We start from the raw sequence: 14,708 nt of genomic DNA, 5'->3' as shown, positions 1-14,708 counted from the left end.
TCAACCAGTCTCTGTCTCGTAACACGCTAAAAGCTTACCATGTAGCTTGGAGCACTTTCCACAAATTCCTAGTAAACTGCTCAGTGGGAACTACGACAGACGCCAAACACATACTGGCCTTTATCTCATACTGCCATAGTCACTTGGCTCTGTCCCACAATACAGTCCGCCTATACTTAGCTGGCATCCAACACTTTATGGCTCTACAAGATCCCGCAAGACCATCCTTGTTCGCAAGCCATGCGATCCGAGCCAGCCTACGTGGCATGCAGAAACAACAGCCAGTAGTCAAGGCCAAATGTCTGCCTATAACAAGTGACATCTTTAGAGACATGTCCACTATGCTTACCAGTTCTCCGTTTGGTCTTCTCCCTAGCTTGGTCATACAAGCAGCTATCTATCTGGCCTACTATGGGTTCCTGCGGCCTGGTGAGTTCACCTGCAATAACCCCGCAGGCCAAGTCCTGTGCAGTCGTCACTTGGTTCGCTACCAAGACCATTTCATCCTCCATCTTGCGGTATCCAAAACCCAGCAATCAGGCCCCGGAGTAGATATCCACCTCTACAAAACTAACAATAGCTGGTGTCCAGTTACCATACTTAACCGCTTATTGTCACTACAGCCCATACAGTCAGATTCTAGTCCCCTGCTACCCTTTCCAGTCAAACCTTTAAATGCCAGCCAGTTCGTGGAACACGTGAGGATTCTTCTCCGCAACCTACACCTCAACCCCACTCAGTACTCCGGTCACTCTTTCCATATCAGAGACTGAATAAAAGAAAATAAATCAGCACGTGTATGCCAATAAGCAGCTGGACACCAGGGTCAATCAATCAAATCCCTCAAATCAAAATGTAAAAAATTGGTGCAGCGCTAATTAAAAACTAAACATCAAGGGATAATAAATGCAACAAAATATGAAGATGCCAATACAACAGAAAATGTCCTTAAAATAATATTCAGAAAGCAATAGTAAAGTCCAAAAAATCCTGTGAAGTTCCACCAAGCAAACATGATATCATGCCGGTATAAGTGACTGATGTGCCCTTCACCGATATCTAGAGAAGCCTCTCACCTGACGACCAGGACCCTTTAATTACAGAGGGTCATATAGGCATTCCCTTGCGGGTCGTAAGGATGGATGACAATCCAAATCAGGGATCAGGAACTCCGTCATACACCGAGTGGAACAGATTCAGGAAAATCCCAATGGCATATATAACAGAAGAGGAACAACAAATAGTGCTCTCCGTTTGCCAAAAATTTATTAAAGGAATATAAAAATACACTTACATAGCAAGCACTTCTCAAGTGCCAGTGAAACTGCAATAGACGATGGTGTGTACACACAAACAAAGATGGAGCATGCGCGGTGGCCGCGGGTGACGTCATGATGTCTCGTTCTGGACGCGTTGCGTCCCAGTGGGCGGGGACTTCTTCAGCAGATGAGGAGACTACGTGGGCACCCGCGCTTTATAGAAGGTAAGTAACCATAGTAACGGTAAACAAACCTATTACGGCGCACTCCAAAACAGGACGGTAATTCCGGAAGTGTCCCCTTATGAGACATACAATACAAACGGAACTTATTCTGAGCGCTAGTCAAACAAAATTATATTACTCACAAAATCTAATGCAATGTGCAAAAGGGAGACAATATGTGGACAATCATATTGGCTCGCAGTACGTATTAAAACACATATTAAAATATATTTAAGGGATATGTTATTAGTGTTTAAAATATATTTAAGGGATGTGTTATTAATGTTTAAAAAAATCATCCTCGGCCATCGACTGCTCCTATAAAGTATATATAACAATCAAGGCAATAACAAAATTGTTGCCAAATAGTAGTCATAAAAAATCATTAAAAATAATTAAAAATATCAAATTTCTTATCGATCAAAAATCAAACAATTGGTATCGAACTCTACATTTAACCCTTCAGGGCACAGTACTCTTGTCTCATATATCCAATAAGACTCTCTTTTACTTAATTGTCTGATAAAATTTCCTCCCCTCCAGTGTATTTTTATATTCCTTTAATAAATTTTTGGCAAACGGAGAGCACTATTTGTTGTTCCTCTTCTGTTATATATGCCATTGGGATTTTCCTGAATCTGTTTCACCCGGTGTATTACGGAGTTCCTGATCCCTGATTTGGATTGTCATCCATCCTTATGACCCGCAAGGGAATGCCTATATGACCTTCTGTAATTAAAGGGTCCTGATCGTCAGGTGAGAGGCTTCTCTAGATATTGGTGAAGGGCACATCAGTCACTTATACCGGCATGATATTGCGTTTGCTTGGTGGAACTTCACAGGATTTTTTGGACTTTACTATTGCTTTCTGAATATTATTTTAAGGACATTTTCTGTCGTATTGGCATCTTCGTATTTTGTTGCATTTATTATCCCTTGATGTTTAGTTTTTAATTAGCGCTGCACCAATTTTTTACATTTTGATTTGAGGGATTTGATTGATTGACCCTGGTGTCCAGCTGCTTATTGACATACACGCGCTGATTTATTTTCTTTTATTCAGTCTCTTGTACAATTATCATTAATCTAGCTGCGGTATGGAGGTTTTTAGTTATTTTGATAAAAGGGATATTAGGATCAATGAAGTGTTTTCTAGGAACCCCACATTGGAACCCACCAATGACCTACCCCAATCTTTTAGAAAATTAGGTTACATTTATGAAAAAAAGATCAAAACTTGGTGGGATATCACATCTTTTGAACAATATCTGACTGCTAGACTTATTCCGAGACATCTTAGGTGGGATTTACCCCCAATGATGGACTTACTGATGTACAGTCTATGTCAGAGTGGAGTGATTTCTTTGTTAAGAGAGGCTTTGAGCTGCTTGAATTTCTCTTGATTCGCCAGAGAAAGAGAATGACAGCTCTGGACTACCAAATTAAGGATATCACTCAAAATATAGAATCTTTAAAAGATAGTAAAGAGTTTCTGAGACTATCAGGTGAACTAAAAAATAAGCTGAGGAAATGGGACCTAGAATCACAGAGCAAAAAGAAGAAAAAGTTTATCAGAGATTTTGATGACTTCAATGGAGGGGTGATTTTTAAATGGCAAAGCACTCCCACCACAGAGGATACGGCTGCTAATGTTCTGACTAATCAGTCCAATATTGGAGTAGCATATCCAAACACCCCTAGAACCAACCCTGTGTATGAGTATGATCTTCCCCATACAAGTGAGCCCCAGTCCCATTCTAATAATAACGGGTATAGGAAATTTAATAACAAAAGAGGAAAAAACACGAGAGGAAAAGGTAGAGGAGGAGGGTCTAGGTCACATACTCAAAAGGTTAACCACTTGAGAGATTTTCATCATTATGATGCCCCATCTCAGCACAGGGGGTATCAATCTCTTCATGACAGAGGGGACAACTTTGGGAGAGGTAGTCCCTATCCTTCATATGATAGACCTATCCCTACACAAAATCGGTTTGCTCCACTCACTGATCATACCACATATGAGAGTAATGATTTTTTAGGCCAACGGGGGGCACAGAGACATTCCCCCTCACAACACCATCTTACCAAGGGGAACCTTGGAGACAGCCTGCACCATACACACCCCCAAATCCCGGTCCTCCCCGAAAGCGAAAACAAAGAGAGGAAGGAGAGGGGGAGGCGAATACAAAAGGCCCAAACCGCATCAGGTATAGGGATCTACAACCTGAGCCATGTTACGCTTAATGATGATGAAATGAAAGTCCTCGATCGAGGTTTGAAATTTGCACCAATCAAAAATCTCAACAAATTTGATACTTATGTTAGTATTCAAAAATACACTAGAACTCTTAATATGAAAAAATATTTCTTATCCCATCCTTCTCAGGGAACGAAACCTTCGGTACAGAATTACTCTACTTTACGAAATAGGTCTACTTTTAATCCACATATCTCAGATAACAAACATCTGGAAGTTTTTAAGAATATGGTATCCAATGATTTGGAAAAATTACAAGTCAAAAGAATATCTGACCCACTGTTCATTAAGCGTGGTATAAAGTCTTTAACGGAATGTAAGGACATTGTGATTCGCCTCGCAGATAAGGGGGGTGGGCTAGTTATTCTTAGTAAAGAATACTATCAAAGAGAAATGTGTCGTTTATTATCAGATCGAGACACTTACCACGTTTTGAATAGAGATCCCATGTTGGCATTTAAAGATGAATTGCATTATTGAGGATGGCAAGGATCGGAGGATCCTAAATAAAAAAGAGGCTTTATATTTGGATCCCTTGTTTTGCAGAACCCCTGTCATTTATTTTTTACCCAAAATTCATAAGGATATCACCAACCCTCCAGGACGACCCATTGTCAATGGGATCGATTCTGTTTCGGCCAGGTTAGGACAATACATTGATTTCTTTTTACAGCCTCTCGTTATGAAAACTCCAGCTTTTTTGAAGGATACGAAGCACATCATTCAAATTTTAGAAACCATGAAATGTTCCTCTTCTACTTTTTTGGTCACAGCGGACGTCAGTTCCTTGTATACCATTATTGGTCATAGGGACGCTATGACCTCAGTAGAATGGGCTCTTGCTTCATCCTCTTTGTCTGGTGGGCATCAGGAATTTCTTTTAAGTTGTTTGGATTTTTGTCTTACAAGAAACTATTTTTGGTACGATAGAGAATTTTACTTACAAACTAGGGGTGTTGCCATGGGGGCTCGCTTTGCTCCCAGTGTGGCCAATATATTCATGGCCCACTGGGAGGATGAGGCGGTTTTCCTCCATCGCCCCCCAGAGTTGGTATGTTACCGGAGATTCATTGACGATCTCATCATAATTTGGAATGGTGAGAGATCCAAATTGGATGATTTCATTGAATCTCTGAATAGTAATTTAAAAAACATATCTCTAACATGGACCATTAGTTCTGAAAAGGTTGTATTTCTGGACCTGACTATCAGCATCATGCAGGATCAGTTCAAGCTTACCAATTATTTTAAACCTACGGATCGTAACGCTTATATTCCCCTGGGGAGTTGTCATCACAGCTCTTGGTTGTGTAACATGCCCAGGGGACAATATATTACGCTGCGCCGTAATTGTACCACCGTAGAAGATTTTATCAGCCAATCCCAAGTCCTTTCCTCCAGGTTTGAACAAAAAGGCTATAACCGTGTTGCTCTTGATGATGAGGTAACCAGAGTCACATCACTTGATAGAAAAGAATTATTGGTTAATTCCACTAAAGCTTTCACTGGAGATAATCATAATTTTAAAATGGTATTGGACTACAACATACAATACCGTAAATTTGAGAGGATTATCCAAAAAAATTGGTCAATTTTGAAGCAGGACAAAATCCTAGGCCCTGTATTACCAGATCGGCCCAATTTATTTATAGGAAAGCCCCCACTTTAAGGGACCGTTTAGCCCCAGGTGTCTTAAACCCGCCAGTCCCTACCTCTGACAGGCTTTTTTCCTTTTTGGGAGGTTTTTATGCATGTGGAAGATGTGTCCCCTGCAGGCATGCAAAAGAAAATGTTAAAAAACGAAAGAAATTTTTAGCTTTGGCCACCAACAAAGAGTATGACATCAAGCAACTAATCACTTGTGACACTGTAGGTGTTGTCTACATGCTGGAGTGCAATTGTGGACTCCAGTATGTTGGTAGAACTTCAAGACCCCTACATGTCAGATTAGCTGAACATGTTAACAATATTAAGAAAGGCCTTAAGACCCATAATGTGTCCAGACATTTTAAGGCCTTTCACCAACAGAATCCCAAAGGTCTGAAATTCTGGGGCATCGAAAGGGTCACGAAGCACTGGAGGGGAGGACATTTTATCAGACAATTAAGTAAAAGAGAGTCTTATTGGATATATGAGACAAGAGTACTGTGCCCTGAAGGTTTAAATGTAGAGTTCGATACCAATTGTTTTATTTCTGATCGATAAGAAATTTGGTATTTTTAATTATTTTTAATGATTTTTTATGACTATTATTTGGCAACAATTTTGTTATTGCCTTGATTGTTATATATACTTTATAGGAGCAGTCGATGGCCGCGGATGATTTTTTTAAACATTAATAACACATCCCTTAAATATATTTTAAACACTAATAACATATCCCTTAAATATATTTTAATATGTGTTTTAATACGTACTGTGAGCCAATATGATTGTCCACATATTGTCTCCCTTTTGCACCTTGCATTAGATTTTGTGAGTAATATAATTTTGTTTGACTAGCGCACTCAGAATAAGTTCCGTTTGTATTGTATGTCTCATAAGGGGACACTTCCGGAATTACCGTCCTGTTTTGGAGTGCGCCGTCATAGGTTTGTTTACCGTTACTATGGTTACTTACCTTCTATAAAGCGCGGGTGCCCAAGTAGTCTCCTCATCTGCTGAAGAAGTCCCCGCCCACTGGGACACAGCGCGTCCAGAACGAGATGTCGTGACGTCACCCGCGGCCACCGCGCATGCTCCCTCTTTGTTTGTGTGTACACACCATCGTCTATTGCAGTTTCACTGGCACTTGAGAAGTGCTTGCTATGTAAGTGTATTTTTATATTTGTATGTAGGCAAAAAAATCATAGAGAACAAAATCATAAACCACCCGATGCCCAAAAAACATCTCTAGTCACTCATTGCAGCAGCGCTATGTGTTGAGATGGTCCAAACACATAAAGAAAACATTAGAAAAAAATATATATAATTAAGGAGATCCAGGAAAGTTCAAGTGGCTGTGGTCTATTGTAGTAGAGAGCTTCCTTCATCAAGGATAATCACCACGTGCAGGGGACATCTCCCCAATGAAATTGCACTCACCAAAAGATCAGCATACATAAGCCTTTATATTAAACGCTTCCCTTCTCCTTCATCCAACCACCAGATGTCAGTCATATTCTTAGATGATACCGCATTACATATGGGAGGAATGAAATAACCATATAGTGTAATATTGCTAAAACAATTCTTTATTCAAAATTTCAAAGTATTCCCCCTTTAGTTAACATGCGTACCAGATATGCAATAAAAACAAGCATTTGTTAAAAGTGCACTGTGCCTGCTTATCCCGTCTCCCGGGAGGTCCTCTGGAGCGTTTACTGGATACTAAAGCCAGCCTACTTCCTCGTTCCTCTCGGGTGCGTGGAACGCACACGTCACTTCCGGTGAATTACGTCCTTGACGCGTTTCGTCACTTCCGGACGTTGGTGAGTGCAATTTCATTGGGGAGATGTCCCCTGCACGTGGTGATTATCCTTGGTGAAAGAAGATCTCTACTACAATAGACCACAGCCACTTGAACTTTCCTGGATCTCCTTAATTATATATATTTTTTTCTAATGTTTTCTTTATGTGTTTGGACCATCTCAACACATAGCGCTGCTGCAATGAGTGACTAGAGATGTTTTTTGGGCATCGGGTGGTTTATGATTTTGTTCTCTATGATTTTATTGCCTACACACATTTGTTGATTTTACTTAAGCAGCTGCTTTGTCTACATCACATCTCTCAGTAAACCTGGCGCAGAGCAGTGGGTGATAGATGCGGACATATCTTCCACTTTTTTCCATTTTTTGGTGTATTTTTATATTCCTTTAATAATTTTTTGGCAAACGGAGAGCACTATTTGTTGTTCCTCTTCTGTTATATATGCCATTGGGATTTTCCTGAATCTGTTCCACCCGATGTATGACGGAGTTCCTGATCCCTGATTTGGATTGTCATCCATCCTTATGACCCGCAAGGGAATGCCTATATGACCCTCTGTAATTAAAGGGTCCTGGTCGTCAGGTGAGAGGCTTCTCTAGATATCGGTGAAGGGCACATCAGTCATTTATACCGGCATGATATCACGTTTGCTTGGAGGATTTTTTGGACTTTACTATTGCTTTCTGAATATTATTTTAAGGACATTTTCTGTCGTATTGGCATCTTCATATTTTGTTGCATTTATTATCCCTTGATGTTTAGTTTTTAATTAGCGCTGCACCAATTTTTTACATTGTTTACATTTTACTCTTTCCGTATCGGAGCAGCCTCGACAGCATCTCGGCATGGGGTCCCATCATGTTATTAAGAGATTAGGCAGGTGGAAGTCTGACTGCTTTGCCTGATACATACCCAATCCTCAGGTGGAAATGTCACAAGCATTTACCAAACTCGCTCAATGAACAAGACTAAACCAATAAAAACTTAATCCTACCTAAATGTTTTTGCCCCCTTATTTGGTATGCCGGCCATCAGACCAAGGCACACTTTAGGTCCATTTCATGTTGTAAGTCTTATCATAAATCCATGTTGTTCATATCTGTATCAGCCATATGGCTTCAACCATAAGTAAGAAGGCCAGTATACTGGCCTGAATTTATGGGAGGAGCCCGGGGGGCTCACCTGTGATCTTTGTCGGTTTCCTGTGCGTGATACCCACCCTCCCATCCCCTTTTTAGGGCATTTCTCAATCATTTCTCTTACACAATATGCATTTCTAATCTTGGGTATACCCCCTTATTTGGTATGCCGGCCATCAGACCAAGGCACACTTCAGGTCCATTTCATGTTGTAAGTCTTATCATAAATCTATGTTGTTCATATCCGTATTCTGTATCGGCCATAGGGCTTCAACTATATATATATATATATATATATATATATATATATATATATATAAAGCTACCGACTTTGCTGCATATTAGTACCACTGTCACATGACATTAAAAAAAAGTTGTGCAGTGGGTACAGTGGTGGAACAGATGAGAAGGGGGTTCAGCAGGGTGAACAGAGGTGGAGCAGAAGATCAGGGGGAACAGAGGTGGGACAGAAGAGCAGGGGATACAGTCTGATGGGGTAGATGAGAAAGGGGGTTACAGTGGTGGGACTGATGCTTCCAAAAACTATTCTGGTCTTTTCTATATTACAGGTGAAAGGAGACGGTTGCAGATGGATCTGCGCACAGTCATGGAGGATATGCGGGCATCAGAGGAAAGGCAGCTGGAAAGGATTGAGAACCTTTCTGAGAGGTGGTTTCAGGCACTGCGTCAGGATGCACAGGAAGCTATGCGCCAGGAGGCAGAAATCGCCCGGCAGCAGATGGAGCAGTTGGCTTCCTTCAACCAGGCCTTCCTTGGTGTCCTGGGTCAGCTTGTTCAAGTACTTGGAGCCAGTCATGATCCCAGGTCACCACCCAGACAGTAGGGCGTTTCATGCAGCACAGGAATTGTACACTTGTACACATTTTGTTAAAAAATGTTTAGTTTTTGTAAAAAAAGCTTATTTTAAATATATTTTTCACATTTTGACTTTCAAGAATATATAGAAACAAGTTTTTTTTGTGAAATAAAAAACATGAGAGACTTTTTAGAGTATGTCTGATTTAATGTAAAACTTTATTAACAATACAGTAATACTTTATTAAAACTTTTAAAAATGAATGGTAAGAAATTAAACATTGAGGTGCCAAATCAGAGCCTGACGTATTTCACTGCACTCTTCTTCAATATCCTGTGCTGCTATTTCTAGTACTGGCTCTTCTGAAGATGTATTCCAATCCTGGTGGAAGTCTTCTCCATGACTATCACAAAGATTGTGAAGAGCACAGCAAGTAAGCACCATGGATTTGGCAAGTTTAATGTCACTGTCATTCCTCTTCATAAGACACTGCCATCTACCCTTAAGTCTTCCGAAAGCATTTTCCACTACGACCCATGCCCTGGATGTTTTCTTGTTGTAGATTTGTTGTTCTGGTGTCAGGAGCAAATTTTGTAAAGGGTAGGCAGAGTCCCCGAGCACATAATAGCCAACATTCACCCCACAAATGTTATTAGTGCAAACAGGGTACAGGCCTCCCTGGCAAACCCAATCCCAAAATGTGGACAATCTTAGAACCCGAGCATCATGCAAACTCCCAGGCTCTCCTACATTCACATTCCAGAACAGTCCTTTTCCATCCACTACTCCCTGGAGGATGATGGAATGCCAGCCTTTTCTGTTGAAGTAGTCAGTGTGGTATTCTTGTGGTGCTATTATTGGTATGTGTGAGCCATCAATAGCACCAACACACTGCGGAAGGCCTCACCTGTTCCCAAAGTAGTCAGCCATGTCTTTAAGTTTTTCCCTGCCCGGAAAATGTACAATTTCAGGAGCTAGCAATGTGCAGACAGCCTTACAGAAGTCCTGCACACACCGGCACACAGAGGATTTACTGACACCAAAAAGATGACCTATACTTCGGTATTCACTGTTGGTAGCCAGCTTCCACAGTACAATGGCAACTATTTTCCTCACAGGCAAACTGGTTCTGAAGTTGGTGTTTTGCTTCTCCATCGCTGGACGTAGCTTTGCACAAAGGAATGAAAACGTTTCCTCAGACATTCTGAAATTGTGCACCCACTGTGTGTGTGTGTGAATCCTGGGACGGTCACATCCCACCACTCATTGGCGCGGGGGAGAGCCCAAATGACTGGTCGACGGCGCTGCTTTGACAAGAGGAGAAGCATCTAAAAAAAAAAAAACACAGATGGTAACAGATCACAAAAAAAACATATTCATACAACATATACATTTTTCATTATTCTTGGTAAGTGTGTCAGGTAGGTGGGTCAGTGTGTGTGTCAGGTAGGTACGTCAGTGTGTCTGTCAGGTAGGTGGGTCAGTGTGTCTGTCAGGTAGGTGGGTCAGTGTGTGTGTCAGGTAGGTAGGTCAGTATGTGTGTCAGGTAGGTGGGTCAGTGTGTGTGTGTTAGGTAGGTGGGTCAGTGTGTGTGTGTTAGGTAGGTGGGTCAGTGTGTGTGTCAGGTAGGTCAGTGTGTGTGTCAGGTAGATAGGTCAGTGTGTGTGTCAGGTAGGTGGGTCAGTGTGTGTCAGGTAGGTGGGTCAGTGTATGTGTCAGGTAGGTGGGTCAGTGTGTGTGTGTGTGTCAGGTAGGTGGGTCAGTGTGTGTGTCAGGTAGGTGGGTCAGTGTGTGTGTTAGGTAGGTGGGTCAGTGTGTGTGTCAGGTAGGTGGGTCAGTGTGTGTGTGTGTGTCAGGTAGGTGGGTCAGTGTATGTGTCAGGTAGGTGGGTCAGTGTGTGTGTGTGTGTCAGGTAGGTGGGTCAGTGTGTGTGTGTCAGGTAGGTGGGTCAGTGTGTGTGTGTGTGTTAGGTAGGTGGGTCAGTGTGTGTGTCAGGTAGGTAGGTCAATGTGTGTGTCAGGTAGGTGGGTCAGTGTGTGTGTCAGGTAGGTGGGTCATTTGCTTACCCTATAGCGCTGCCGTCTTTGTCTTTGCCTCACAAAGGTGTACTTCGCCTCTCGGCTACATATCCAAGCTAGAAGTTTTCTTTTGTGCTGTGTTTCTCATTGCCGCTCGCAACCTTCTCTCATACAGTGTGGCATGTTTTTTAAATATGAAGAACCAAAAGGCAACTAGAGAAAAGATGAGCTGCTGGATGACCTCCATTGTTGTTGATTCTCAGGTTTCCTGTCGCACTAATATGACATCAAACTAGGCATTTTTTCTAAACCCTGTATGGCCCCTTGTGGTCCCACTTGCAGTGGAAATGCTCACCAGAATAGACCAGACCATTCTAGGCCATTCAAACTGTACCGACCGGAACCGATCAGCTCAGTGGAAACGAGGCAAAAGTGTACTGTGTACCCCTGCACAGTTGCACCTATAGCTACCTGAAGACAAGTGCTGGTGTTCTTCTTCTGATCCTATTAATACCACAGGTAGGCAGCTTGAAGTATTCACAGTTAGTGTACTGTGTATCCTGCACAGTTGCACCTATAGCTACCTGAAGACAAGTGCTGGTGTTCTTCTTCTGATCCTGTTAATACCACAGGCAGGCAGCTTGAAGTATTTACAGTTAGTATACTGTGTACCCCTGCACAGTTGCACCTATAGCTACCTGAAGATAAGTGCTGTTGTACTTCTTCTGATCCTATTAATACTACAGGCAGGCAGCTTGAAGTATTTACAGTTAGTGTACTGTGTACCCTGCACAGTTGCACCTATAGATACCTGAAGACAAGTGCTGTTGTACTTCTGATCCTATTAATACCACAGGCAGGCAGCTTGAAGTATTTACAGTTAGTGTACTGTGTACCCTGCACAGTTGCACCTATAGCTACCCGAAGACAAGTGCTGTTCTTCTTCTGATCCTATTAATACCACAGGCAGACAGCATGCAGTATTTACAGTTAGTCTACTTTATACCCTGCACAGTTGCACCTATAGCTACCTAAAGACAAGTACTGTTGTTCTTCTTCTGATCCTATTAATACCACAGGCAGGCATCTGCAGTATTTGCAGTTAGTGTACTGTGTCCTCTGCACAGTGTGCACCTAAAGCTACCTGAAGACAATTGCTGGTGTTCTTCTGATCCTATTAATACCACAGGCAGGCAGCTTAAAGTATTTACAGTTGGTGTACTGTGTACCCCTGCACAGTTGCACCTATAGTTACCTAAAGGCCAGTGCTGGTGTTCTTCTTCTGATTCTATTAATACCACAGGCAGGCAGCTTGACGTATTTACAGTTAGTGTACTGTGTATCCTGCACAGTTGCACCTATAGCTACATGAAGACAAGTGCTGGTGTTCTTCTTTTGATCCTATTAATACCACAGGCAGGCAGCTTGAAGTATTTACAGTTAGTGTACTGTGTACCCTGCACAGTTGCACCTATAGCTACCTGAAGACAAGTTTTGGTGTTCTTCTGATGCTATTAATACCACAGGCAGGCAGCTTGAAGTATTTACAGTTAGTGTACTGTGTACCCCTGCACAGTTGCACCTATAGCTACCTGAAGACAAGTGCTGGTGTGCTTCTTCTGATCCTATTAATACCACAGGCAGGCATTCTGCTAGCTGCAGTATAATGAGCATATATATACATCCCAATTTTGTGCAGCTACATCTCACTGCAGGCCATTAGTATGTCTGGAAGGACAACAAGGAGAGGCAGACAGTCACAAGCCAATAAAAGAGGGCAAGCAGGTTCTGTGTCTAGAGGCAACAGTGCTAGTCATGGACAGGGTGCATCCCCATCAGCACGTGGCCGTGGGACACGCTTGTCCTTTTTTTTTGGCAGGTGGCCGTGTTGAGCCGTCCTCATCCTCCTCACCCTCTCTCACCCAGGCTCAGGGCAAAGCAGCTGCCAACATGGCCTCTTCCCTCAGCTCAATGGCATCAGTCACTACTTCCCTAGCCCCACCATGTCCTCCTGAGGAGTCCCCCGAACTGTTTGACCACAGTGTTGGGTACATGCTCCAGGAGGATGCCCAGCGTTTTGAAGGCTCCTATGATGATTCTCAGCTAGAGGAAGGCAGTAACGTGATCCCAGAAAGAGGGGGTGCCCAAGAAGGACAGCAATCTGGCAGTCATGTTCCCCCAGCTGCAGCATACTGCCAGCTTTGCTTCAGTGATGAGGAGGGAGGGGATGATGAGGTCACTGACTCCACGTGGGTGCCTGATAGGAGAGAGGAGGAGGAGGCACATCACCAACGAGGCAGGATGCCCTCCAGGGGCCAGCTTAAGGGCAGCACACAGACTGCATCACATCGCAGAGCTCCGCATGTGCAGGGCACTGCTGTCTCTGCGCATTATTCCAAAAGTTCCTTGGTGTGGGCCTTTTTTGAGATGAGTGCATCAGATCACACCGCTGCTATTTGCAACATATGTCTCAAGCGTATCTCGCATGGCCAAAACATCACCCGCTTGGGCACCACATGCTTGACCAGACATATGTTGACCTGCCATGCAGTTCGTTGGCAAGTGTATCTAAAAGACCCACACCAAAGAACAAAGAGGACCTCTCCTTGCTCCTCACCAGCTGGGATCTCCAACCCCACTATACCTTCATTCCTCTCCGAGACCTGCACTGCGAGGAATGAAGGTGTAAAATTAGGTGTGTCACAGCAAAGTACTTGCGGGGAATCTGCTATCGGTACACCGACACAGATTGTACCAGGCAAATTTCCCTGCCCCAGCTGCTGCACTGCCCAAAGAAGTTCGCTCCCATCCATCCACATGCCCAGCGGTTGAATGCCAGCTTGGCTTAATTGCTAGCACTTTAACTGCTACCTTTTCAGTTGGTAGACTCTGCCCCCTTCCGTGAGTTTGTGGAATGTGCGGTTCCTCAGTGGCAGGTTCCCAAACGCCACTTTTTCTCACGGAAGGTGCATATTACCACTGACTCATGGTCCAGCAGGCATGGACAGGGACGTTACCTATCTTTCACGGTGCATTGGGTGACTCTGCTGGCAGCTGGGAAGGATGCAGGACAAGGTGCAGTAGTGTTGGAGGTTGTTCCACCACCACGCCCAAAATACTACTACTGGTGATTCTGACATACCTCTCTCCTCCACCCCCTCCTCTTCTTCTTCCTCCATGGCCTCTTCCTGTGCTGATTTGTCCTCGGATACAGCGGTGCTCCATAGGCATTCAAGGGGCTACGCAAGTACGCAGGCCAAAAGATGCTATGCGGTGCTTGAGTTGGTGTGCTTGGGGGATAGGAGCCACACTGGGGCAGAGATTCTGTCAGCTCTGCAGTGGCAGGCTCAGAGGTGGTTGAGCCACGCAAGCTTAAGGCAGGAATGGTGGTTTGTGACAATGGCACCAACCTCCTCTCCGCCCTCTGACAGGGACAACCCATGTGCCCTGTTTGGCTCACGTCCTTAACTTGGTGGTGCAGTGGTTCTTGGGCAGGTACCCGGGCTTACAGGATGTCCTG

General features: G+C 43.4%; 1 protein-coding gene across 1 annotated transcript; it reads right to left on the bottom strand.

Annotated features, from left to right (window-relative positions):
• Window positions 1–9,443: 9,443 nt before the first annotated feature.
• Window positions 9,444–10,373, bottom strand: LOC141130102 (uncharacterized). Its single transcript, XM_073618061.1, has 2 exons — window positions 10,078–10,373; window positions 9,444–9,987 (listed from the first exon to the last, which is right to left on the bottom strand). The coding sequence occupies exons 1-2, from the start codon at window positions 10,371–10,373 to the stop codon at window positions 9,444–9,446; spliced, it is 840 nt and encodes a 279-aa protein (XP_073474162.1).
• Window positions 10,374–14,708: the final 4,335 nt, after the last annotated feature.

Source organism: Aquarana catesbeiana, linkage group LG02, assembly GCF_042186555.1.
Source record: "Aquarana catesbeiana isolate 2022-GZ linkage group LG02, ASM4218655v1, whole genome shotgun sequence".
NCBI lineage: Eukaryota > Metazoa > Chordata > Amphibia > Anura > Ranidae > Aquarana > Aquarana catesbeiana.
This window is presented reverse-complemented; position numbering and strand designations above follow the sequence as displayed.